At 41.8% G+C, this 25,832-nt stretch overlaps 1 protein-coding gene across 9 annotated transcripts in view; it reads right to left on the bottom strand.

The window, feature by feature from the left end:
- Nucleotides 1–3,597: 3,597 nt before the first annotated feature.
- The window catches only part of ptprsa (protein tyrosine phosphatase receptor type Sa), a 260,026-nt gene continuing 237,791 nt past the window's right edge, over nucleotides 3,598–25,832 (bottom strand). For all 9 annotated transcript variants that reach the window (XM_049588106.1, XM_049588108.1, XM_049588107.1 and 6 more), the window contains 8 exons: nucleotides 24,133–24,287; nucleotides 22,950–23,235; nucleotides 18,883–19,061; nucleotides 18,343–18,469; nucleotides 18,069–18,194; nucleotides 11,452–11,606; nucleotides 8,384–8,519; nucleotides 3,598–8,128 (listed from right to left, as the gene is read on the bottom strand). In XM_049588106.1, coding sequence (XP_049444063.1) covers nucleotides 8,060–8,128; nucleotides 8,384–8,519; nucleotides 11,452–11,606; nucleotides 18,069–18,194; nucleotides 18,343–18,469; nucleotides 18,883–19,061; nucleotides 22,950–23,235; nucleotides 24,133–24,287 — 1,233 coding nt within the window. In that variant the 3' untranslated portion in view covers nucleotides 3,598–8,059. The remainder of the gene's footprint in view (nucleotides 8,129–8,383; nucleotides 8,520–11,451; nucleotides 11,607–18,068; nucleotides 18,195–18,342; nucleotides 18,470–18,882; nucleotides 19,062–22,949; nucleotides 23,236–24,132; nucleotides 24,288–25,832) is intronic.

Here is a 25,832-nt window from a genome sequence, read left to right as displayed (position 1 = left end):
TATATAGGACTACTGTATACATTTGTTCAATTTCAATCATTTAAGCTATTTAGAATTCAGATTGCACGTGTTGTCACTTTAATTTGCACCAAAGCAGGTGAACCTGATTCACAATCGTTTGTGCTTCCTACATGGACAGTTTAACTGACTTGGTGTTATATTGTGACCATTAAATGTTCCCTTCCTTTTTTGAGCACTGCATATATCTACAGCTTCCATATGTTGGTGTATCAAAATTAAAAGTGCAAGTCAGTGATAGATGGCATCACTAAGCCTATCTCCCCCTGATGTAATCAGCATAAAGAAAGCAAGCGCCTCAGGAGAAGACAGTGCATTTCAACACATCATCTACATTAATCTCTGATTTAATTGAAGGAAAATTGGTCTTCAGTGTGTTTATGAGAATGGTGCCGTGCCACGTAATATCCTGCAGATGGCAGCAAAGTCTTTTGAGAGAACAGGTCTGAGTTTTCTTCAGTTGGGGAAGCAAAAAATACAGATGAGTGCAATATTATTTTTGAGATGTGAATCTATCTATCTATCTATCTATCTATCTATCTATCTATCTATCTATCTATCTATCTATCTATCATATTAGTGTTTCTTTACCTTGTGCTGCAGTCATGATTGTGACATACAGTGATCATGATATGACAGGTAGACAGAGTGGATCCATCACTTGTACTTGGAATACCCTGAGGCGGGAAGACATCCTGCTGTCTCTGCATTTATTTATTTATTTATTTATTAGTGCTCCTCGGCTGCTCATTTACATCACTGAGAGCTCCACGCGGCTCTCTTCCTGCTCTCTTCCTGCTCTCTACCTCTGTGAATCAGTAGGCATGTAGCACGGTATCCCTCTGACACCTTTACTATTCTGGCTGCGGTTCAAATGTCGGTAAATCTCTTATTATAAAAGACGGCCATAAACACCTAATGGTCTGGCATGAATATTTTAGAGCCCTGAATACCGTACAGAAATGACCTCTGGAAACCCACAACCTTAACAAGGCACATCTCCGACAGATAACCTCTGCGGCCGGTGCAACTCAAGGCCCCTTTTTCTGGTTCTTTCGGCTTTTTGTCGTGGCATGATTGGATTGATTTGTCATTTGCAACAGAAAGAGCTTGGCCACGGGGCTGTGGATAATCCAATTTATCGCTTTGCCATTTATTACAAATTTCTGTGGCTTTTGGGTCCACTGTCACATCGATTCGTTGATTGCTTGCTTAGCTGGGTCCTAATGAGCTGCTGTCTGAATCACTGCATAATCACCGCCCTAATTCACTTCCTCGCCTGCCCTCACACTCGGTCTGTTGGCTCGCCACTATTAGAAAAGAATGGACTGAAACACAGCTTTCTGAGCAGACAATTAGTGACATCATCCTTGAAACAGGGTGTCATTCAGCGTATATTAGCCTTTAATAAATGACATTGACTTGTGATTAAGCAGAATGTTGTCACAGATTGGTGTTTCAGGTGACGAGGAGCTCATTGGCACATCGTCTGCAGCTGATGCATGTGTGAATTAAGTGGCCATGAACAGTGAGGTCTTAGGAGAGAGGACTTGAAATAATGGGATGGTTCACCAGAGCACCGCTAGATTCTCTGGTCTAAATATTTACAACTGAAGATCACTTTAGATTACAACCTTCAAATTATAATGTAAATACTTTGTGTGGATTGGATACCAATTAGATAATTAACGGGTTGTTACTGGTACGTGGGTGGCACAATGGTGCAGTAGTTAGCACTGTCATCTCAGCAAGAGGGCTCTGGGGCTTGTATGTTTCTTCCATGTGGGCTTGCTCCAGCTTGTGAGCGTGAGCGGTTGTCTGTCTCTGTGTCAGCCCCGTGATTGTCTGGCGACCTGTCCAGGGTGTGCCCGGCCTCTGACCAAATGTCAGCCCTGTGAGGCATTACAAGGATAATGACTGAATGTTACTGGTAGGTACAACAGAGTAAGTACAGGAATTAACACAAACAAGTTAATGCTTAGGCACCTGCCTAGAGCACCACCCAGAATACCCCTCCATATATATATTTTTTTTCTAATCAAAAAAACTCAAGTGTAAGGGGAAAAAAATACCTTAAGATTTAATGCTAGAGCAATGGTGGAATGGTGGAATGGTAAGAATGTAGAGAGCATTAAAGTAAGACAAAATGTTAAGACAAAAGACACCCAGGGCTCAATAACTAGAAAAGAAAATCGAAGAACTTTGCAAATACTGATTCTTTTATTGTTTGGTATGGGGGTGGGGACTGTCTAGGGCAGTGGTTCCCAACTGGTCCAGATTTCTCCTTAGTCATTAGTTCAAGGTCCACACAATTTAACATATTCAGCAGCATACTTTCATTTGGCCGTGTCATCGAGCTACTTTGCTGTCTCTAAATAGTTGTCAGTTATTCACTCACTCTACAGCAGGAAACAGCACTTCAGTATAAAAGCTCTGTGCCAGATATTCATGGAACTTCAGAATAAAGTGTGTTTTTTACAAACTTGAAACTTTCGCGAGTCACTTGCGGTCCATTCAGAATGGACCCTAGACCCACTTTTGGGCTGTGACCCACCAGTTGGGAACCACCGACCCAGGGCACTGAATATGCTAGGTCCGTTGAGCAACTGTTGAGCAAGAATCTGTTTTATTTTACATCCTGCGTACCCTGTGATTACAGTAGAGAGCGGCTTGGGCTGCATTTTCCTGATCAAACCCGACCCGAGTCCGACAGACTATCCGATTTTCAAGTCCGAACCCGACCCGAGCCAGACGCAGTTTGTTACCTGACACTGTTATCATGGTTACAGCTTGTCTGTGTTGTGTTACGTTCAGGCTTTGTCACACAGATAACAAATTCCAGCACTTGAACAGGCCATAGCACAACACAGTGGCATGGCAAGTGGGCCAAACCCGAGCAAAATATCTGATCTGACCCTACCAGTTGGGTTCTGATGGGTCCGGTCGGGCTCGGGTCGGGTCGGGTATCCACTCTAGATTACAGTACAATTGTTGTTGAAAATTGTTACCCCCTAACTTTTTACTTTAGTATGGCTATCAGGTAAGGATGTTATTAATACTCTGTATATACTGATTTATCACAGTGTAATTTGTGGGCTGTAATCCAAAGCTAGTGTTAAACAAACACAGTTACGTTCGGTACCAACATTTTCCCTCTGCTCACATTTTGCTTTGAGGTCATTACATCTGAAGATAGACGAGAGAGCAAATACCACCAGGTGAAGGTTTACCTCTGCACCAATATAAGCCTGTCTGGGTGGCATTTATTGAGCTTGAAGAGGGGCTTAAGGACCCGCCGGGATGTGTTTGTGAAGAGGCTGGTGGACAAATATAGGAGGGAGCTAATCAAACCATCTATCAACAAACAAGTGCACCATCTGTGTGCTTCATCACTTTCTCAATGCAGGTCCCAGCGTAATGATTGATGTACAAAATGCGTGATGGTGCAACTGAAGTATTGTAGTTAAATAACTCTTATCAGCTATTTGCATATTACAAACAGGTTGGGATATAGGTACGGTGGACAGAGATTCAGACATCCAGTTGAATCACAGCCAAAAATCACAGGCAAGATGGTTTTCAGACAACATTTCTTTAATACAAAGTCAACATATCTACATACACAGTGGCTTTAAACCAATTATTGTTTCAGTTAGAAGTAACAGTTTGAAAGTGATAGCACTTGGCCCTCATACAAAGGAAAAACTATTTTGCTGAGTTTGGGTTCTTTTTCATTTCGTCGGTATGTACTGTATATGTTCTATTCTTTTTGATGTAATTTTTTTTGTTAGTGTTGTTGTTTTGTTTTTTTTTTTTGTTAGTCCCCTCCCTCCCGCTCCCCCAAATATTCTGCAACATATTCCAGTAAATTTGGCGTCTGTTTTTCAAAAGTCTAGCATCTTTACATGAAGTCAAAAGAGTAACACATTGCACAAGCTTTCCAAAGACTTCCATGGATTCAGTTTTGGCATTTTGGGCCATTTACTACCAGTCTTTTTTCGAGTTCCAAAAGACTTCAGGATTTTAGTTCATTATGAAACATCTCAAGGTTCCCACTGTTCAGAAATGACGTGCTGGAAATGTGAATTTGCAGCAAGTTTTTGGTTGTCTTGGTCTTCCCTTGGTTGCATCGCACTGCTCTGTTTCATTGAGTCCTGATTTCTTTCTGCATCCCACAATGAAACATGGCTGAACGAAAACAAACAAACAAAATAATAAAAAAAAAAAAAACACAAAGTATGGTTCTATACAATGTTTAAAAATGCTCTCGGGGAGAAAATAAATCAGCATGTCATGTTGCAACTGAACTACATATGGCCTTTAGCTTAGCTGCATTTGTCCATCAGCCAGTGATATATTTATGGATAACACCTTGGCATTTTAGGCAGTTGGACAGCTGGGGATTTTCGGGGTATTTGTGGAGAACTTTTAAGGAATGGAAAAACACCTTTGGGTGCTATTGTTTCTCACATCAGTGGAGAAATTGAGAATCTACACCTGTGTAATCCCCATTTTGTTAGAATTTGAGACTGGAGGTCTAATTATTTAAACAGAATCAGTTGCTGTAGCTCCATGGTGTGACAGAGGAAAGTCCATCTTATTTCCAGCAGACCCATGCTAATGCTGGGGCACGAAAAAATTCATGTCCACCACACTGAGAATAAGGATGTAGCAGGACCTTGAATTGATGGTTGATTAGCAATTCAAATGGTTAGCGAGTGGACTAACTTCCCATCCTCAGCTAAATTATACCAGCAGAACACTGATGCTGATTGCATGCCCTCATTGAGGCTATAGGTGTGAGAACAGGAGCTGGCTTGTTTCCCAGTTTAACTGCTAGCAGGGGAAATTAAAGGCAGAAAAAAAGTGAGTGGTAATTAAAGACCAGGGAGAAGGGCTGGAGAAAGAACATTTCGGAAGGAGAGAAAACAGGCTTTACAAACACCAGGAAGTCGTAATATGAGCAGAACCTTGGTCTCTGTGATTCTGTTCCTGCTCAACATATGAGATTTTTGAGGGTCAAATGATACAAATACATATAATCTATATATTTGTTTATTTACAGGTATATTCTAGATCATAGTGGATATCTAACAAAATGAATGACCACATTATGTCAGAAAATAACAAAAGTTAAAAAAAATAGAGAACTAACTGAAGAGGATTTTCTTAAAAACCGTGAGGGTCGTAGTCTGTACATGATCATACAAGGTACAGTACGTCAAGTTGGGCTGATATAGCAAGTTCAATTATTAAATTTTTGATTGATTAGATATTTTTTTCAACCAGTTCATCATTCAACAGTTGCTCAAAAATAACTCAAAAAGAACACTAACGCCTACAAGTTAATGATAATAAAGAATCTCAAGGTTTAAAAATGGCATCTCCTCGTCGGCACAGGATCTACCCCGGGGGTAGAAGTTAAACATCGGTGAGTGGAGGCAGAGGATTCAGGCGTAGTGCTGACATCGCCTCTGCTTTTTCCTCGAGAAACGCAGGTTTGTGAGATTACAAAAAACAAACAAACAAAGAGAAACCAATAAAAAGTCATATTTTCAAACATGAGCACTGGCTGGTATAAAAAAAAGATGATGAGGAGAAAATGTAATTAATACTAAGTGTTTGGATATATCTTTATATTCTGCATTTAAATATATATGCATGTGTGAGTGTGCAGTATATATATATATATATATATATATATATATATATATATTTATACACATACATATATGCACACGTACACACAGACATGTTATACTTAACATTTCTACAGTGAAAAAATAGAATGTCTTTTAACGTAATATGAACAAATAAGCATTTCTCTTTTCCTGCTAATTTTAAAAAATGTGATACAACATCTCTGTTAAAAAACTAAACCAAAAAAAAGAAAATAAAAAGTCAACTATGTAATGTAAAATAAGTCGTCATAATACAACAGTAATGTTTTCATAATGTTACAATAACAATAAGGCTTTTTTGGAAATAAGAAAAGATTACACACAGTTCTGTCCATCGCTCTGGTTTTTGTGCACACCCGTCGGAAACCTCCACAGAGTCCGTACACTCACCTGTACCAAAGCACTGATCTCAAAATGAAAACCCGGTAATTTCAAAAGCTCGATTTTTTTTTTCCTTATATTTTTTTTTATCAGACACATTTACATTAGTGCGTCAAATCCAACCTGCAGTTGTTTCTGGGGGTATTTGTTTCAAGTTTCTTTTTTTCCTTAGGGATGTGCAAGTAACTTGTACCGAAGAATTTCATTATCACATCATGGCGTCGAGATCCAACATGGCTGCCTGGTCTGGCTGTGTCACCCACAGAGACATCATCTATAAAACGGAGGACAAAAAACCAAAGCAACTACTTCGTTTATCCACCTGTTACCAAACACACATACAGTGGAACTAAAGGCCAATTTTTCAACCACATGAACACACAGCTTTGTAACTGCAACAGGCCTCTGCCACTCTCGAGTGTCTTAAACGATGATGATTATAGAGGAGGCTGGAGAAAAAAATGAAAAGGAGAGGTGGGAAAGACCAGTGGACGATGTTGTCATGTGGATGCGCTTTCAGTCACGCCCGCCTCCGGCGCGAGCGGTTAGCAGAGCTGGCATCTTTTGTTTCGTCAGTTTCCTCTCCCTCAAGAGTCACACTTACAGCATACACGAGATAAGCAGCATGTTTGGTTTTGACAGAAAGTAAAAACAAAAGAAGAAGAAGAAGAAAAAAAAAAGATAATTCCTCATAAGACAAAAAAGTTCGAAACAATGATGATGAGCGTTGGTCACTGTACACAAAGAAAGCCCCGACTTTGCGGGCGATCCTTGTTTGGTTGTTCCGTTTGTTCCAAAGCTTCTCGCCCACCAGATTAATCTCTTGTTCAAAATGGTGGATGTTAACACCGAAGCCCCATGATGCAATGGTTCCAAAGAGAGGAGTGATTGTAAAAAATCATGGGACACGGTTGCCATTTCTCCCGCCTTAACCATCCGCAAGACGACCCAGCCGCGGCTTCTTGCAAGAGCCGAGATCTCCCCCCACCCAATTTCTCTGGTGACTGAGACACGAGACTCCTGGGGCACTTCTTCAATACACTGCGGTACTTTTCAACATCACTGTGGTTACCTGGCTTGGGATACTGAAGTTCACAATTCATGAAGCTAACTGATCTTAAGATATGTGGTGCTGCTTTCTCTCCCACAGCCACTGACAGCGCCGTCTCTAAGCTCGTAGCGCTTGAGAACAGGCAGCTGTGTGATGTATACTTTAATAGTTGAGTGTTTTTCCACACAAATTATGCATATCATTAGTGGGACAGTGTAAAAAAACTCAAGGTTTATTCGATGCTAGATGGTAGTGTTCTCGTGCTAGTTATGTTTCCGCTGTTTAGATTTTTTTTTTTTGTCTTACCAGAGTTTGGGGGAAAACCGTTTGTGTTCACACAGGCAACCACAGTTTGGTCATTTTCTCTGGATATCACTCACAAAATGTGTTGATAGAAATACTTGAACCCCCTTTTACACCCAGGCATATCAAAAAACAAGAAAGTCACCCCGTCTTGGCTACATCCATCTGCCTCTCGCTGATTTGTTGCCTTCTCCTTCATTAACTGTTGCTTGTTACCGTTGTATCACGAGATATTTTTGAGAAGAGAAATGTCCACGAATGTTTACAATGTCCTCCACATTGAAACACTTGAGGTAAGGTAAGCAGTCTGACGCTTTGATCGATTCCCGCCCCACAGCTTGAGCCACAGCGTCTGGTTCCTCTTCCGGTGAGGATTTTCTTTTCTTGGTGATGGGCAATTTTCCCTCGCGTCCTCATGAAGGGTCTCTCAGTCGAATTGGAATTACTCTTCACTGGTTGGTCGGGCGTCTTGTTTCTTAAAATCTACTTTGGGATCCTGTTTGGTGTGTCTGAATTAGAGATGGTGTTATCATCGTCTGCTGTTGTCGTTTCAAATTTCAAAGTTTCTATGGCTCAGGAGACTGTTGAGGGGGGCGACAGGATTCTGGGGGGAAGAGATGGCTTTTTACGTTGCATAGTGATCAAAGCTTCCTAAGTACTCCAGAGCTGCATGATAGCAGAATTGGTACTCATCCTGTAGGAGAGAAACACACACATACAAGAGAAAAGGCATCAGAAAACAAATCTTGCCTGTAGTTTGAATAATTTACAATAATAATGACAGATTAGCAATTTCAGACCATTAAAACAAATGTCATAGATATAGATTACATAAATGGTATTTGTAGAGTTTTACTGAAGTTTAATTGACTTGCTACAGTACAATTACATGTTCCCCAAAACGAGAGGCAGAGTATGTTTTTGTTTGTGTCTCTGTGTGACCTCTGACCTCAGTCTGGACCATGGCTGGCCTCTGTGTCCGGAGCATCTTCACTGTCTGGAAGATATCAACCACGCCTTCGTAGCGCATTCGCTCCAGGACGATACTGAGGGTGATGAAGACTCCCGTCCTGCCCACGCCAGCACTAGAAACACACAGTGATGAGGTGAATTAATAAGGATGTTATAGATCAGTCTGAACTGAATGGCAAGGGTGTGACTTGTTTTGGACTTGGGACTTGAGTGAAAACAATGACTTGGCCCCACCTCTGCTGAATGGTCAACCTTTACAAGTCTCTTACCACGTATGCACTTCGTAACTTTGTGACTCTACATTAGGATAACCAAGACCCACAAATAAAAGTCATCTTTAAATAATTTTGATCCTATTTTCTTTCTAAAATGCAAGCTATATCTACAACAGGATTTTGTTGCAAAGCTGCACTGGGCAACTTTGTACGTCTGCAGCTCCGACTGCCTGAAAGAATCAACTGTTCAGAAACTTTGATAGCCAGGAATCCTGCGGCAGGGTAACGCAAACGGTGGCGATGGCAAGGACGCAATCTGCATGTGTGAATCCACTTTGATGTGCGCCCACGTTCTCGTCAAACACGACACAAGCCCTCAAGGACACACAGGCGCACTCCAAATCAGGCACACAAACAAGCGAGCAAACATTTTGTCTCATTAAGCCCCTCCCATGTGTCGAGAAACTCTGCCTGCTGCTGCTCTCCAGAAATACTGAGTCTTAACTCAGATCCTGAAATACTTGAGAGCTGCCTCTCTAAGCTGCTTTGCTGTGAAATGACTTCCACTTCACCAATGGAACAATAATTGATATGACAACAGATTTATTTGGGCTCCTTCCAGCCTTCGATGCTATTTTGTTGAGTGAAGAATGAAAGTGATGGCTGCTAGCTGACACTTCGGGTTTGTGTGTGCCTGTTGGGGGACCGAGCTAGACGTAGGACAAAAGATGACTTGTATCATTTGAAAATAAATGAAATGATATATAACGTGGTAGTTATGGAGCCTAATCATGCAGAACATATGAGCACCAAAACAGCACAGACCCATCCGCTACCAACCCCCATGCTGCAGTATCTCTCAGCCCACCCAAAGCCTCTTCCTGGGAGTCGGTCACAGCCTGTCACATGGACTCTTAAACTCACTCAGAGCTCCTCTCTCTCTATTTCTTTCTCTATTTCTCTCTCCCTCTCTCCCTCCCTCCACGAAGATCGACTCTCCAAATCTGAAGGCTCGCCGAGCCGCTGCAGACTGAGAGGATTTGGTGTCCCCATTCACAGGAAGTAATCAGGCAATTAATGACAAAAAGCATGTGGGTCTATTAGATAGTGGCTGAGGAGGGGAGAGGAGTAGGCAGAAGAAAAGAGGGTGGGAATGGAAGAAAAGAGGGCCGGGAGAATGGATAGATGGATGGAGGGGAAAAGAGAGAGGGAGAGGGGATTAAGAAATAGACAGAGGGATGACAGACGGGGAAGGCCAGTGACAGAAGACGAAAGAGTAAGAGAAAAGGAAGGCATAAGCTCTCCACTTGGAGATGAAAAGCCTGAAGGAGGAGGGAGGGAGGAAGAGGAGGATGATAGGGAGGAGCAGGAGGTGGCTATGGTAGTGACAGACAAAGAAACCAACGAAAGCTTAATTCATTTTTTTCACATCATTACTCAAGAGAAACTTCTCTCCAAAATTAGATATCTACCTTTACCCAAAGTGACATCTACTCTCGGAGAAAAATCGCTTGTTTAAAAAGTACAAAATTACCACAAAGTATTTAAAAGGGCTGCAGGTGACTTAAGTACCCGATTAACAGCACAAAATTCTAATGATTTACTACACTGTGGGCTGCAGACGCTCTGCGTTAATCCTCTTATGGTGCTCCAAAAGTTCACCGAGATGAGTCAAGGATGCCTTAACTGTGCGTTTGGCAGCTGAATACAACACAGTCATGTGACTCCTGCAGTCCAGTTTAATACTCCAGTCCCGCAGTTCCTCCTGCAATAACCCATCCTCTCGCTTTAAGACAGCTCTCTCCCCCCTACCAATAACTCTTAGGGCTCATAGAAGGCAGGAATAACTCAGACTTATTGGAGCTTCCCTGACACATCTTACAACTCCCAGGGGGCCGTTTCATGGCTGGTGACATCATTGCTTTTTAATACCGGAGAGGTGATGTTATGTTTGATGATGTCATGGCGCCAGTGCAACCGAAATGTCGAGAAAAAGTGACACCTAATCTGTTCCACGAGTAAACCATGTTTATGAGACAGCGAGGGAATTATTCAGCGTGTTAACACCTTTGTTGACACTACGGTTGTATCCCGACTGCTTTGAATGCCAAACCATGAAACACCCATGTATAATTGATCACATACAGGTAAGTACCTTGGTGAAAGGAATTTATAGACATTTCCCTTTTTTTTCCACTAGACTCACAGAGCATACCAAAACAAAGATGTTCATTGTCCGGCAACAAACAGTAAAAACTCACTCAGATGAATCGCGCTCAAGGTCTATTGATGAATAAGAAAGAACCTGAGGCCTTGGTGTTGACCACTACCAAATATAAGTTTCTACCTGAGTCCGGTGTGTCAAGTTAATGATGAAGGTTACCTTGGAAGCTACAGCCAAGGTGATAAAAATGCATCACGGAGCTATCATAAAAACCAAACAGAATGGCTATATCATTTCATGCGCCTCCTCTTTGCAAATGCCAAGCCGCGTCTCAGCCTTATCAATTATGGAGGAGATGGGCCCGTGGAGGTGCGGTGGGAGTGTACTGCGGTGGCTAAAAGGTGAGGAGGGATCGTATCTGATGATGCTGTTAGAGCTGCACCGCAGGAGGTGCTGCGCTGCAAAAACAATAACCACCTTAAGGATTGATTTAATCTCGCCTTATATCTCTTTCAAGAAGGAGAGGGCGTCTTTGGGGTGCAGTTTGGGGCGAACAAGTTGCAGTCCCTGGAAATTCGGCATATCACACCACTTTTTAAAAACCTAAAAAGTTGTGTGCTGTGTGGTACAGAAAATATGCTTCAACGTGACAGTGAGACCCGTTACCTGCAGTGGACAGAGATCGGTCCATCCTGTCCAAACTGCTCCTTGGTTTTATGCACCTGGCCGATAAAATCGATGAATCCCTCCCCAGATTTGGGCACGCCTTGCTCCGGCCAATCAGTAAACTGGAACTGCCTTACTGTCCTGGACTGACCGTCCTGCAAATACAGAGAAAGGAAAGTGAGGTGTAGACTGTGTAAAGTAACAATAAGAAGCAAAAAGAAGAGAGGACATTTGTAAAAAGCAAGAAGAGGAAATAAAGCAAAAGCAACGAGTGCATGAAATAAGGGTCAGAGGAGCATCTTTCTTCATATATTTTTTACACTCCACACTCTTCGGATCATTTCAAGAACACAACGCAGATAATGCAATGTTGCTAAAAGGTCTATGAGGCCGTAACATCTTATTGTCCTTTTAAAATGAAACAGTATTTGTTGATGATTTTTTCTTCATAAGAGTAACACAGCAAAGATGAATAAATGCACAATGACACACACATCTCACCACGGAGGGACAACGCGTCCTCTCCTCTCCCACCCAGCTTCTCTACCTTCAACCCAACTGTCTGTATTTTCTCCTGTCGTGTCTTTTGTGTGTGTGAGTGAGTGTGTGTGTGTGTGTGTGAGCCACGAGTAGGTCCTAGTTAAAGCTAATCAATAGTGTATCTGCCATGACAAGCGTCTTCTCCCAGACACCATGTTGAATAGGATAATCCTGTGATGCGATCGATAGAGCGACCTGATGGATGAAGGTAAGAAGCAAGAGCTGGGGACCGACGGAGCAGGAGGTGGGATTGGACGATGAAAATTGAAAATAAAAACCCGGACACGCTGACAAGCCCCGCTAGACAAAATGTCAATCTTAACAATTTAATCTTAAATCGATTCTTATAATCTTGTGTTAGTGGTGCACTTGCGCTTGCCTCTAATGCAAACAAAAACATTTAAATACATCTTTTTTTTTTTTTTTTTTAACAATTGGGCGTCATCACACGAGGACAAGCAAATTGATCTGCTTTATTTTGAGAGCACTGATCTTCAAGTCTGAGAATGCACAGTCGATACTTGTGTCCTTGTAAACAAAGTTCTTTTCAAGTTGTATCGGGGAGAAAACACTTCTCAAGACAAGCGAGTGGAGAGAGGCAATTTTTGCATTGTGAGACGAGCTGTCCGCTTGATGCCACCAGCAATTAAGACAACCAGGTGTTCATTTCTCCAGTTGTTTCTCACTTATCTGTGCAGCAGACTCTGCTTCAGACAAGATGTGTCACTCTCACACATTCTGTTCCCATTTGTTCACACCGCATAGGCACGATACGATTAATACTCATTTAGCAAGTAAAGTGGAATCTATGTGTCCTTTTTGTTATCCTGCTATTACATGGTGTAGAATTATAGACCCGAAAATTAGGTTTCGAGTAATTTTGCCCCACACTGTGTTATAGAATCAATGTAATATGAAAAACAGGTAAAACAGAATTACATTGCCCCTATAGCAAATTCTCTGCACTTGTTTGAGCAGCTTCATAATGATAAACAAATTACATTTATGCACAGAGCTGCTGAAATGGCAGACAGAAAGGTAACAATCAGTCAGTACGTTTACATGGACAGTTTTATTCCACTTTCAATCGGAATGAACGGTCATTCCGATTGAAAAATGGTCATTCCGATTGAAAATTATATCCGATTAAAGGGGGTGGTTTATTCCGTTTGTCATTCCGAATGAAAGAATTTTGTGTGCATGTATACACTCATTCCTCTTTAAGTTCATTCCGGTCTTTCTGCGCACGCTCATTTCCTTGCCCTTCTGGTGCGATGACGTATATAGCGCGCATAGCAACGGGCTGCATAGCAACAGGCTGAGCTAGAGCAGTCGGACTCGTTGCACTCACCGGTTTCCATTCGCCACAGCACGGTCTTCTATCTCCCTTCTCCTGCTCAACAGATGAAGCATTAGCAGAACAAGGTTGTTGTTGTACTGCTGCTTTAAGAATATAAGCAAAACACGCCCGAAAAAGGCACTAATAACGGTGTCGTCAAGCATCTTGTTATCCGGAGCGAGGACTACAGTGTTTTCTTCCGGTAAACGTAAACACGTAACATCCGCCCCGCCCCCTACCCAATCAGAAACCTTCCCTGCCCCAAACCTTGCGCAGACCTGAATAAAGGCGATTGAACTGATCTCCGTGTAAACCCTCATTCGGAATGAATATTTCCCATGTAAACTACATGGAAACACTTTAATTCCGAATGATTTCATTCAGATTCATTTCATTCCGAATGAGAGGCCATCATGTAACCGTAGCCAATGTGTGTCTAATTCACTATAACCTTAGAATGGCTGGAAGCTGAGCTGCAAACAGCAGTGCACACTGCCTCCAATGCAAGACAGGCTATAAAACACACAGGAAAGAACTGTATACATTCATGGTGGCATTACACGCCTCTGATGAGAACACACTGCTGAAAATATGGATTACAGCGGTTTCGTTTGTCTCCTGAAGTAGATGCTTTGTCAGGTAACCACCATGAGACTGGAGGTGCTCTTTTATTCTGTAATAGTTCGTGCAAATGAGAATTACTAACCGCACACACTGGCTGCTGGGTAAAAATAACTTCAAGATTTTTTTTGGCATTTTGTCTTTATTTGATAGTGAAAACTGAAGAGAGCCGATAAAGGCGGGAGAGGGGGGATGATGTGCAACAAAGGGCACATGCTAAAACACTGACCACTGTGTTAAGGACTGAGCCTTCCTGGTACATGCTCTACCAGGTGAGCAATCTAAACGCCCCCAAAATGACTGGAAGTTACATTTTTTCTAGTTTTAATGACCATCCAGTCCAGCACAGTAACAAAATGGAAGATTAGGTGTATAAATTTTATCATGTCAGTATAGTGTATGCAGAGAGAACAACAAAATCTCGCCTCACAGCAAGAGGATCCTGGTTCCCAGGGTGGGGGAGCCCTTCTGTGCGGAGCCTGCATGTTCTCCCCTTGTCAGCGTGGGTTTTCTCTGGGCACTCCAGCTTCCTCCCACAGTCCAAAGACATGTAGGCTACATTAATCAGTGATTCTAAATTGTCCATAGGTGTGAATGTGAGCATGAATGGTTGTCTGTCTCTATGTGTCAGCCCTGTGATAGCCAGGCGACCTGTCCAGGGTGTACCTTGCCTCTCGCCCAATGACAGCTGGGATAAGCTCCAGCCCCCCTGCGACCCCCAACAGGATAAGATGTTACGGAAAAGAATAAACAAATGTAAAAAAAGGTGACAACAATTGTCAAAACATAAAACTAACAATGGATTTCTTAGAGAGCTTTCTTCATGCGTTGCTCTTGAAAACAACATACATCATAATGAGTTATTATTAAGTGTTGAAGTAAACAAGTACCTTAGGGTCTATATTCATCATGTATGTTGTCATGTGACTGTATTGCATTCTATTTATTCATTCATTTTGATGTTTGCCATGAGCTAAGCATCCATCTCTAATGCTAGCATGCTAAATGCAGATGGCGACTGACTGCTGAATGTATGACATCTGCAGCAACTACATGTCAAACCATCTATATAATCAGTCTTTTGAATCTTTGCACTCTTGATGCAAAGTCCTGCTGTAGCGTGTGGCGGTACCTACTGATGCCACTGAGATGTATTCCTGTACATTTATTGCACTTGACAAATACAGTGATTTAGATTCTAATAAGCTAAGCTCCATGTACTTTCCCTGTTTTATGACGCATCGCATGTTTCCTTTGTTTCATCGCCTTTGTTTTTCATCTCAAAAACATTATTTTGCCTCAGCGGGGGGATTAAAAGTGAAAGAGGGGCAAAGACAACAACACAATAACCCAAGCACGCCGAAGAAAGAGAGGAGAGGGGGGAAAAAAAAAAAAAAAGAGAGGAAAATTTAACACACAACCTGAGGGCCCACGCGGCGTGTCAAATTGTGTGATTAAATACGTGACTGGCTCGCTAGATGTGAGTGTTGAGGCGTGGAGTCTATGCTATTACTGCGCAGAGGCGTGCGATGTACACGCGAACACACACGCACACACACTCCTTGTCATACATATACAAACACATAAGCACACATGCACATCTGTGTAATCTATGGTATGGTATGTGGGGGTTAACCGCAGTTTACACACACATTCATATGCATACACATTCAGCAAAATGGGGTTAAAAACCAACCACACGGAGCTACATGTACAATTTGCATCAACCTAACCTCCACTTTCACACATCCATATACTGTATCTCTACTATAACATTCTTTCTCTGGTTTGTTTTTGTAACTTTCATGAAGCTGTTGGCTGCTGTTGCATTGCTTTGATGATTTAGCCCAACGAAATGTGTGTATGTGTGTTCACAGGGGTTAAAACATACATGTCGTAAATGTATGTAAAATATAAAGAGGTATGTGTGTGTATGCATGAGTGTGTATATTTGTGCTGAGAATATCAAATTAGCATGGAGAAAGTCAGCCTGTCTGCACATTTGTGTGTGAGTGTGTGTGTTTGAGCCCATTAAGAGAGGAATTCTGCACACTGCACGGGTTATGTATAAAGAAAAAAGTATAAGTGTTTTTGTGTGTGTGTGTGTGTGTGTGTGTGTGTGTGGTGACGGCATACCAGCTTAAACAGAATTTAGGTCTGATTGCACACTGTGGATACTGTGTCCATTTGTGTTCATGTGTATATGTGTGTGGATATATAATGTATTAATATTCTTAATACCAGTAGGATGACTGCTAACTAGCTGCCACACCGCCTGGGAAATCATTGGATATGTCAGCCTGTTTGGCAAAGAGAGGAAACGGTTTTATTCCTGCTGCTGCTGCTTCAAACTGTCCGACCTAATTGGACCCAAAAAAGAAATCCTGAGGTGAAAAGATAACTACGCTACAGTGGTGTGGAGTCGGCTATAAACAGTTTGGGGCAAGAAAAGTCACGTTGGTTGTGAACTTTCATTAATATTTGAGTGAAATTCCTTTCAACATAAAGTCATCATGGTGTTATTTTGTGTAGAAACCCATCTGACTACAGAGGAAAATAAAAATATCAGAGCCATTTTCGGGACTTTTGAGGAAAAAAAATATCATCTACTTGTGATGTTTCTGTGTTTATGTGACCTACTTTCCCATAACCTGCTTAGTCTCCTACATTTCCCACACTTCAGTGAAGGGTGGGTCGACGGTGCAATTGTGGAAATTACAGCATAATTTGGTATTTGGCGTTGCTTCTGGTCATTTGAGGCTCCTGAAAAAGTGGTGTCTCTGTATACTGAATGATTATTGTACTGCTAATGAATGTCAGTATAAAATCGAGAATCTTTAAAGAGTCCCTTGCTCTTTGAATCTGAGGAAGTGATTTTAAAAGCCTAATATTTACTGCTGATGTTCAAAAGTGCTCACAACAATTCAAAACAAAAGTACTGACAAAAACTTTAAGTTGAAATCAAGGTGTCGTGTTTTACTGGTTATGTCTACACAACCAAGAAAAAGACACATACATTGTTTGCATCTCATTTTTATAATATATAACTACCCAGTTCATTCTGAACAAATGTTATAATTACTATTAGGGCTGGTGTGATAGGAGGTTTTCACTACACTATTGTCATGGCCAAAACAGCTCATAATGACAAAATTAATGTGATATCTATAGAAAATTAGAATAAATAAATAAATGATAATTCTGTCAGTCAAGTTAATCTTTAACTATTGCACATTTTGTGTCCTTTTTTGCAAATGAATTTCACTTAAAATTGTAAGGCAATAAAGACAGAATCTGTAACCCTAACTGTATTAAAGTGTACAAAAAGAGCAATTACTCTTGATGGATAGTGAAAAGGTAACCGGATGGCGTTAGAGGAGACAAAGTGAGAACAGAAAAAAAGTGAAAGATTTAAGAGGTGTTGGATTATTTACAAAATACTTTCATATGTGTATTTCTAATGTGGGTTTTCTCTGGGTACTCCGGCTTCCTCCCATAGTCCAAAGACATGCCATCTAGGTTAATTGCTGACTCTAAATTGGCTGTAGGTGTGAATGCGAGTGTGAATGGTTGTCTCTATGTGTCAGCCCTGTGATAGACAGACTGACAAAGGACAAAGGGAAACACACAAGTATATATACACAGAAGACTAATCACAAGAACGAGACATAGCTGGAGTAGGAAGACATGGGCAAAAGGAGTGAAACCGGGATTGGCTGACAACAAAGGTGGAGCAGACAAGACTAATACAGAACAGGTGTGAAGGGAAGACTCAGGGAACAGAGATGACTTAACGAGACAGGTGTGGCAGAAAACAGGCCGGAAAACACACAAAGACAGGAAATGAGGAGAGAACCTCCAAAATAAAACAGGAAGCAGATTCAATATGAGCTAAACAACATGAAACAAGGAACACAAACAGAAAAACTCAGAAACAAAGTCCACAAAATAACAGAATATGAAACCAAAACCCAGGATCATGACACCATTACTGTTGATACCGTTATATGTGTTTTTTTACTGTCTATGATTTTGTTGGTGTTACTTTGTTGGTCCCACCTCACAACCCTCTCAATCCACACTCAATCCACATCTAACACTCTCAGGTATGTCTTACCCTGGCGTCTGTGACCTTGAACTCTCGTAGGATGTACTGGGGCATGTTGTACTCTGCCATGGGATCAACCACAAAGTACTGATACCTGGCAGAGCGCTCTGCCGGCCAGTACTGGTGACATTTTTCCTGTTAGAGCAAATCAGTGGTCTCTGTTAATCTATATTCTGAAGATTTACTCGCACATTTCTTTCCTTTTCACTCTTTGAAACATTAAAAAAGGTTAAAAAAAATAACATAATTCAAATGTTTGTGTCTGTGTGTATTTATGTCTTACCCGTCCCATTTCTCTTAGTTTGGTCAACATGACTACAATAGTAGAGTTGTTCTCCCAGAGCATTCTCCAGAAGTCTTCTGTGGTCTCTGCCAGAGGGCCCTGCGTAGCGATGTAGGCCTTCTGTTGCCTGCATACAGTGAAACCATGTTAAACCCAGTTATGTGTGGCTTGTGTAATTAATCTGTACTATTTTTTTAAAGCACTGATGCAATTTCTGAGAACAACACTGACACCTGATACATCCTTGAAAAGGACTGAGTGATAGCTTTTAACAAGTACTACATTATCCTGGGGATTGTGAAGACGAAATGCAGTTTGCATTACGCATCTTTCATCACATCTAAATCATATCCCTGTTTCACTTAATGTGCTGTACTATCTCCTTACGAACGTATCGTTAAGTTTAACCTCTAAGGAAGGAAAGTTTTAAATTATGTCTTGAATTATTAGAGATGTTTCCTGGCAATAGAACCCCCCTCCAAAACAAAACAGTAATGGCATCATAATGCAAACACATCCTGCTGGCATGTGTTTGCCTACCTGTATCCATCAATGAAGCTGGAATTGATGTAGTCGGATCCTTCCAGGCCTCTGATTGGCTGCAGGCAGACACGCGTGGTCTCGTAGGGCATGATGTTGACCAGCCGATTCTTGAACTTGTTGCAGGGAAGGTTAGCACTGATGAAGCGCGACGTGTGGGCTTTGGAGTTGGCCAAACGCTAGAGGAGAAAGACGTAGGGATAGATGGAGGAACGGAGGAACGGAGGGAAGGAATGCACAGAAATAGAGTTAGGCAAGAAAAAAAAAACACAGAAGGAAAAAGATGTTGCACAGAAAGTGTGAAATGAAAGGTACGGAGGAGGAAAAAGATGAAAAGAGGATGAAAAGAAAGTAGTGTTGAGGGGAAGAGGGAATGAAATGGCAAAAGCCACGGTAGTTAGAAAGAAGGAAAGAAGAGACATGAAAAGCGGAGACAGAGGAAGGAAGAGCAGGAGAGGATGATAAAAGGAGGAGAGATGGAGAGATGAGGAGGAGGGGGGGGACAGGTGCGGGACAGATAAAGAGAGGAGTATATCAATGACAGAAAGTAATAAAGCACACCCAATCTAATGTTTTGCCGATGATGACACAGCTTCAAAGGGACATTGTTTATCAAGAATATATTTATCGGAAAGCAATTCAAAAACTTTATCCCCTTCCGCAACTTGTGAGGTCCTGCAGGGTCAGATGCAACAATGGAAAATATGCCACACACCCAGACTAACAAGCCTCTGGATCAAGTCTGCACAAAACTAAAAACTCGTCTAAAAGTGGGTCACCAGTGCCTTTGATAATGGCAGTGTTGTATGTGTGCATAAAACGTAGACTCACAAAGGGATGCTCAGAAAGACAAACACACACACAAACACACACACAGCATAATGATCAAATGAAAAGCTGTACTGCTACATCATCATCGTCACAGGGACCTCAGTGTGAGTTTGTGGGTCAGCAAGTCTTATGATCGCCTCCTCTTGGCTTCAATGTCTCAACAAAGCGTCTATGTGTGTGTGGGTGTGTGTGCTTGCTTGTTAGAGTTTGCCTGCAAATGGAAGACACCCTAATCAGATTGTCTAGGGCCCCTTTCAGACAGAGAAAAGCGTGGCGAACTGAAGACACCAGTAGCATCGCAAGAGGGTGGAGAGAAAAAGATGAGTTTCCCCTTCCCTGACCCTACTAAAAAGTAGGCGGGGATGCAGGTTTAGTTCCTGGACTTCTTGTCTCTTAACAGTTGTCAAAATGCACAAAGTCAAAATGTTTCTCCTTGAAACTCAGTGTGAACAAGGCCTAAGTTATCATTTCTCTCTTCCCCATTAGAGCGTTGTCCTCTCTTTCACTCTAATTTCCCTATAGCGCCAGTACCTCTGTGTCAGTGGCTACTTGGAGTCCGTCCAGCCCTTCTCCCCCTCCCTTCCCTTCATCCCTTGCTACTGTCCTCCCTTTGATCTGTGTTTCACAAAGGCACCTGGAAAGGCTTGAGGTGGCCTGGCAGCGCTAAAGAGGCCCTCGGCTACGCCACCAAACACCGCAGAGGGTGCGGGGAACAGAGCCAAACCTGGCAACCTGTCATCTAACAGGGCGGAGAAGCACCTACTGTTGGGTACTCTCTGGTCACGGTTGCCAGTTCCTCTCCCATTTATAGTACAGTGTATCTTTTTGTTTGGAGGATAAGAGCTGATGTACATTAGGGATGTTTCACCACAACAGGGATAATCATATTGGGTGTATGTCACAACATGGGGCTTACAAATCTGTGATTATCCTTATCCGAACCTACCCCAGCCATAACCCTAACAAACAATTAAACAATACATGTTTTAATAATGCTTATAATGCAGCTACAATGCCACACAATGCCTTCAGAAGTTTTTTTTTGGTAAACTGTCACCATCAATTTTATTTAAAACCAAAGACCATCTTTGTCTTCTTGTTTGGATCCCAATTAAAACTCCGCTGCTGCGTTCCAAATCATTCTTTCGCTATTTCCCAGTAGCTCTTTGCTTTTGTTCATGGAATGATTTGTGTACTGCATGTTGCTGGATACTTTTCTTGGAAGGGTATTGTGTGCACAAGCGTCTTCTGTGCATAAATCTTTCCCCGAACATGCTTGTTATTCATGCACATATGCCAGAAAGCACTAGTCTGACAACTCCATGACAAGTCCCTCTCCTCACTTCATTCTCTCCCCTGAACTCCGGTGAAACTCACCAGTCGCAGCTTAACTCCGCAAGACGCCGTCTCCCACCTGAGAACGACAATGCCCTCCCACCCGTCCCCATAGTGCAACATTCTGTCGAATCACTTCCTTAGTGCCAAGTTAGCATACAGTCGTCCCTTTGTTCATTAGCCAAACGTTCCTCCCTCCACTTGCCCTGCCATCCACCTCCATTTGTCATCATCAAGTATTAATTACTTAGCTCCACCACCCCTCTTCGCACACACCTCTCTTCTCTACCCTGACTGTAGCGTGGACGTTATTAATCCCCGGTTGACTCCTGACGCCAGCTCAGCATTATCCTTGTTACAGATGGCGATGGAGATTCCATCACCGTTGTGCGCCAGTGAGTTAAAAAAAAAAGGTCGAAACACACCAGCACTATTATTGTTTCTTGGCAGGGGGGCCATGTTGGTGAATGGCGATGGGAAGATGATGGATGATTTGAGAGTGAGGCTGTGTGCAATTCAAGGTCAGCAGATACTGACTGGAGCGTCTAAGCCGAGGTGAGTTTAGAAGTTGATGATTGTTAAGATCTCTAATGGAGATCTACGTAAACACAGTGCCTGGCTGTTTATCCTCACCAACTGCTTTGTCATGGATTTCTCTAAGGAAGCGTACACTCTTTCTTTCATAAACCTAAACTCAAATCCCTGCTGCTTCCAGCCAAAATGTTTTGTCTTGTGCCTGCTAGATTAAACCCAATTTCTTTTCTTAAGCATATTATTCCAAATCCTCCAAAATGTACGTTGGGGCTGTACAATGAAGGGCTTCATTATTGCCATTTTCTAGCTTCGAAAATATAATAATTCAGTGAGTATCTAAGTGATTAAGCCATGGAAGTGAAACTCAAGAAAGTAGAAGAGATATGCTGTCTAGTTCATCTCAGATCTTGGGCAGCATGTAGAGCATACACTGACAAATAGCTGCCATGTAAATAAGGCTGCTGTTCTATACTCTACTTACCTGGGGCTGGAAGGTACTACATCTTCAAGAAAAGTGTCTCAAATCCTTAACTCTTCAAACTCACTGTGTTATACACTTGTTTCCAACATGTCTGAACGAAACAACCAACCTGCCTCTCCTTTAACTCCTAACTCAGTTTGTTTGAGCAATAAGGATTTTCTGTAAACTGCATCTTCACTTGACTGAAATGTTATTCTCCCAGTTCCTCCAATCAGCTACAGTAATCATCCATAATACGCCTTCCCCAGTCTCCCCATTTAGGATCACAGTTTCTCCCAAGAAGCGCGTTTGTTATTCAAGAACCACTGTATGTTTTGTTTGGGTATCAGAAATGCATGATCATAAATCAAAAAGCCATTACTGCAACCAGCAATTAAGCACACAGCAAATAATGATGAGGAGCAAAAAATACGAAAGGCGAAGAAATTGAATTTGCATCCAAAATAACTTCTTGGAAGATAAAACTGGCAGCGAGCCTCATTTAAAAGGCTTACATTTGCTGACGATAAGGCGATAGAACTTTGTGGTTTATGTCCAAAGTTGATAGAGTTCAAAGAGTGAAAAGTTAACAGAGACACTGATCTAACATGTCTGCTGTTGCTGATCTGAATAGCATAATATTTGTAACCATCTTAGCTCCAGGTCAGCTTAGTCTGTGAGGTGAGTTTTTGAGCTGTACATTTTAATTGGTGCCTTTTAATTGGTAAATACTGCCTGTCCCATAATTTAAATGTCAAACCCCGGTAATGGTTAATCTGAAACACTTTGCCAAACACAGACATGATTTTCCGACTGAAAATAGTAAAGAGATAGAGCTTAATCTCTGCATAAAAGCCCATAATTTCAGTTAGACCATGTTATTAAAAAATTGTTCCACTTCCTGTACCTTGAACTCTAGCTCCATGCCAGTTACGTGCTCGCCGCTCTCCACCTGGGCCAGCTTCTGGATGTAGGAGTAGAGGCTCCGGGCAGCCACTTCAGTGTTGCCACAGGCCACCGCCTCCAGCAGTGCATCGTGAATGAAGCTGTACTGGTCCTCCGTCTGCACCATGTAATTCCGCTGCGAGCGCATCAGCGTCACATGGCCGTAAATGTCGACCGTCTTCTCGTGCTTGATGCGCTCAAGCATGGCGTCGATGACGATAAAGCAACCTGTCCGGCCGACACCCGCACTACAGGAGGAGGGAAGGGAATGAAAAGAAAGAGAAATGGTAGATTTAGGAGGTGTGTTTAATGACAAATAATATCTCTTCTGCATTTATTTCTAGGGTTTTATCCTCTCAGGGTGCTGTGTGTGTAATTTACAGTTATTCTCACTCCTAACGATTAAAAGAATTAAAAGATTATACTTGTCAAGTAAGGCTTGTAGATTTGTTGTGGCATCACATTTTAAATAATTGAGATCGAGAGGAAAACAGAGAGATATAGTGAAAGCTTGAGAGGGAATGGAGAAACATCTAAAAATGACAGATAGAACAACAAGAGGACAGTGATGGAGACTGAGCGAAGCAAGCTGTCAAATTTCAGCTCTATTGTGTAGTGCTTTGGACTCAGCGAAGTCTTCTTATCTTGACAAAAAGGAAGGTTTCAATTTGAATAAGCCATTTGAGAAATATCGCTTGTAAAAGGAGGAAGGGCTAAGGAGCAAAAAGGGAGAAGCAAAAAAGATGGGAAGGGATTACTGTGAGGCTTTTCACAGAGAGGGAAAAAAGAGACAGAGGTGGAGAGCATAAAAGCACAGAAAAAAAGGGGATGCCTTAAAAAGAAAGATGATGTGACCAATGGAGAAAAGAAAAAAGATGAAGGATCGGGTAAAGAAAGAGAGCGTGTGTTTGTATAATGTGTGTTATGCAATGTATAATAGCAGTCACACAGGAGCTCTGCCATTTTGTTGTTCCACGTGTAGGGCTAGGCTTCATTTTAGTGGCATGGAGCTAACCACAGGGGGACATAAAACTGTCCCACTTTGGCACGGAAATGCCAGTTTGCATAAAAGTTTAAAAACACTTTGGATCCCAGAACAACAGAAGTATTTTAACCAACCCTAACAACAAAACATTGCTACTGACCTGCAGTGGGCGATGATGGGTCCGGCGTCAGGCGGGTTACAGGTCTTAACCCTACGGAGGAAGGCCAGGAAGGGGGTCGGGTACTCTGGTACTCCGTGGTCAGGCCACGCCGTGAACTGAAACTGACGAACCTCCCGCTTCTCACTGGAGCCATTCTGGAAAGAACAGAGAGAGGTGGGGTTGGATGCAGTGGCTGAGTTTTGTTTGGAGCGACTGACCAACTGGTTTTATTTGTGTCATAACAAAAATAAACCAAATCATATTGTGTTTGCTGCTTTGGCTGCATGGCTTTTATACACATGGCATTTTTTAAGGCATTTTAAGGCGTATTGTATGATGGGTGTGACACTGACTCAAAACAAAGATCTCTTAAAGTGTTAAAGGTCTGGTGTGTAGGATTTAGGGGCATCTAACAGCAGAAATGGTATGTAATATGCATAATTATGTTTTCATCAGTGTATAATTTCCTGAAAATAAGAATAGCTGTGTTTTCGTTAGCTTAGAATAAGCCATTTATATCAACATATTAGGGCTGGGCGACATTTTACCTCAATTATGAATAATAAACGCCCATTTTGATTTGTTTTTTTTGCTCAACTATTGAAGCTGGGGTATTTTTTTCTAGTGAAAGAGTAGACATATTATCTTGTGATTTTAAAATTATTGAAGGAAACACATAGATGAACTGTTAATGGTTATTTATTGAATATTTCAATATTTTGAATATTGTGTAGCCTTTGTAAATGCTTGTTATTGATTGCTGCTTTGTGGAGGCACTTGTTGCTGGGTTTTCGTCAGTCTCTTCCGTTTTTTAAGCCGTGCGCTGTTCATATTTTGTAAGGTGATTGTGCTCCAACTGCTAAAATATATGGCTGGTATTACCTTCAGTTGTTGAAACAGTTTTTCTGCAGTGTTTACATTCAATTTCTTTCTGTTCGGTGTCATCTTCACAAAAGTTAAAATGTCTCCAAACGACGGACACGGCATTTCTGTTTGGTAAAAGTTAGTCAAGTTGCTCAGTTGGCTCAGTGTTTGAGTTCTCCATGTTGCTTCCAGGTCGCGGACTGGACGGGGCGGAGTCACGTGACTACACATTCAGTAGTATGTTTTTAAAGGGACAGACATACAGCGGGGAAGGTATTAACAGAATGTAAAAGCAAAAAACGAAATTACCAACATGGGCAAGATTATGTCGGTTTGAGGTTCTGAATGTCGGTTTCAATTAATTGCCCAGCCCTACAACATATTATGAGGATTCTCTTCCAGAGAGTCCGCCATGTTGTTTCTACAGTACCCAGAACTGAAAAATAACTGGCTCTAGATAGGGCCATTCGTGTTTTCGTGTTGGCCTCTATAGTTCTCCAACACATTTGACACACAGGAGAATTTTCAGTTCTGCAACCTCACCACTAGATGCCACTAAAGCCTACGCACTGGATCTTTAATATCTCCTACACGGAAAAACAAATTCTTATGTGTACACAGGCAGATGTATCGGTTTGCACAAGTAATCCTCCTTATAAATTTGTGAAATTGATGCACATGCCTACTAACAAGGTCGATATGGTTGTGCATAGGACTGAGATGAGTGTAGCCATATTTTAATGGAATATCATGTTTTGAATCAGTGAAAAAAACTGTAATAAAATTCACATTGTAACCTATATGAATGAGCCACTGCTGCTGCGCTCTCTGAAGTC

Source organism: Epinephelus fuscoguttatus, linkage group LG10 (assembly GCF_011397635.1).
Source record: "Epinephelus fuscoguttatus linkage group LG10, E.fuscoguttatus.final_Chr_v1".
Taxonomy (NCBI): domain Eukaryota; kingdom Metazoa; phylum Chordata; class Actinopteri; order Perciformes; family Serranidae; genus Epinephelus; species Epinephelus fuscoguttatus.
Note: the sequence above shows the minus strand (reverse complement) of the source record. Positions and strands in the feature narration are given on the sequence as shown.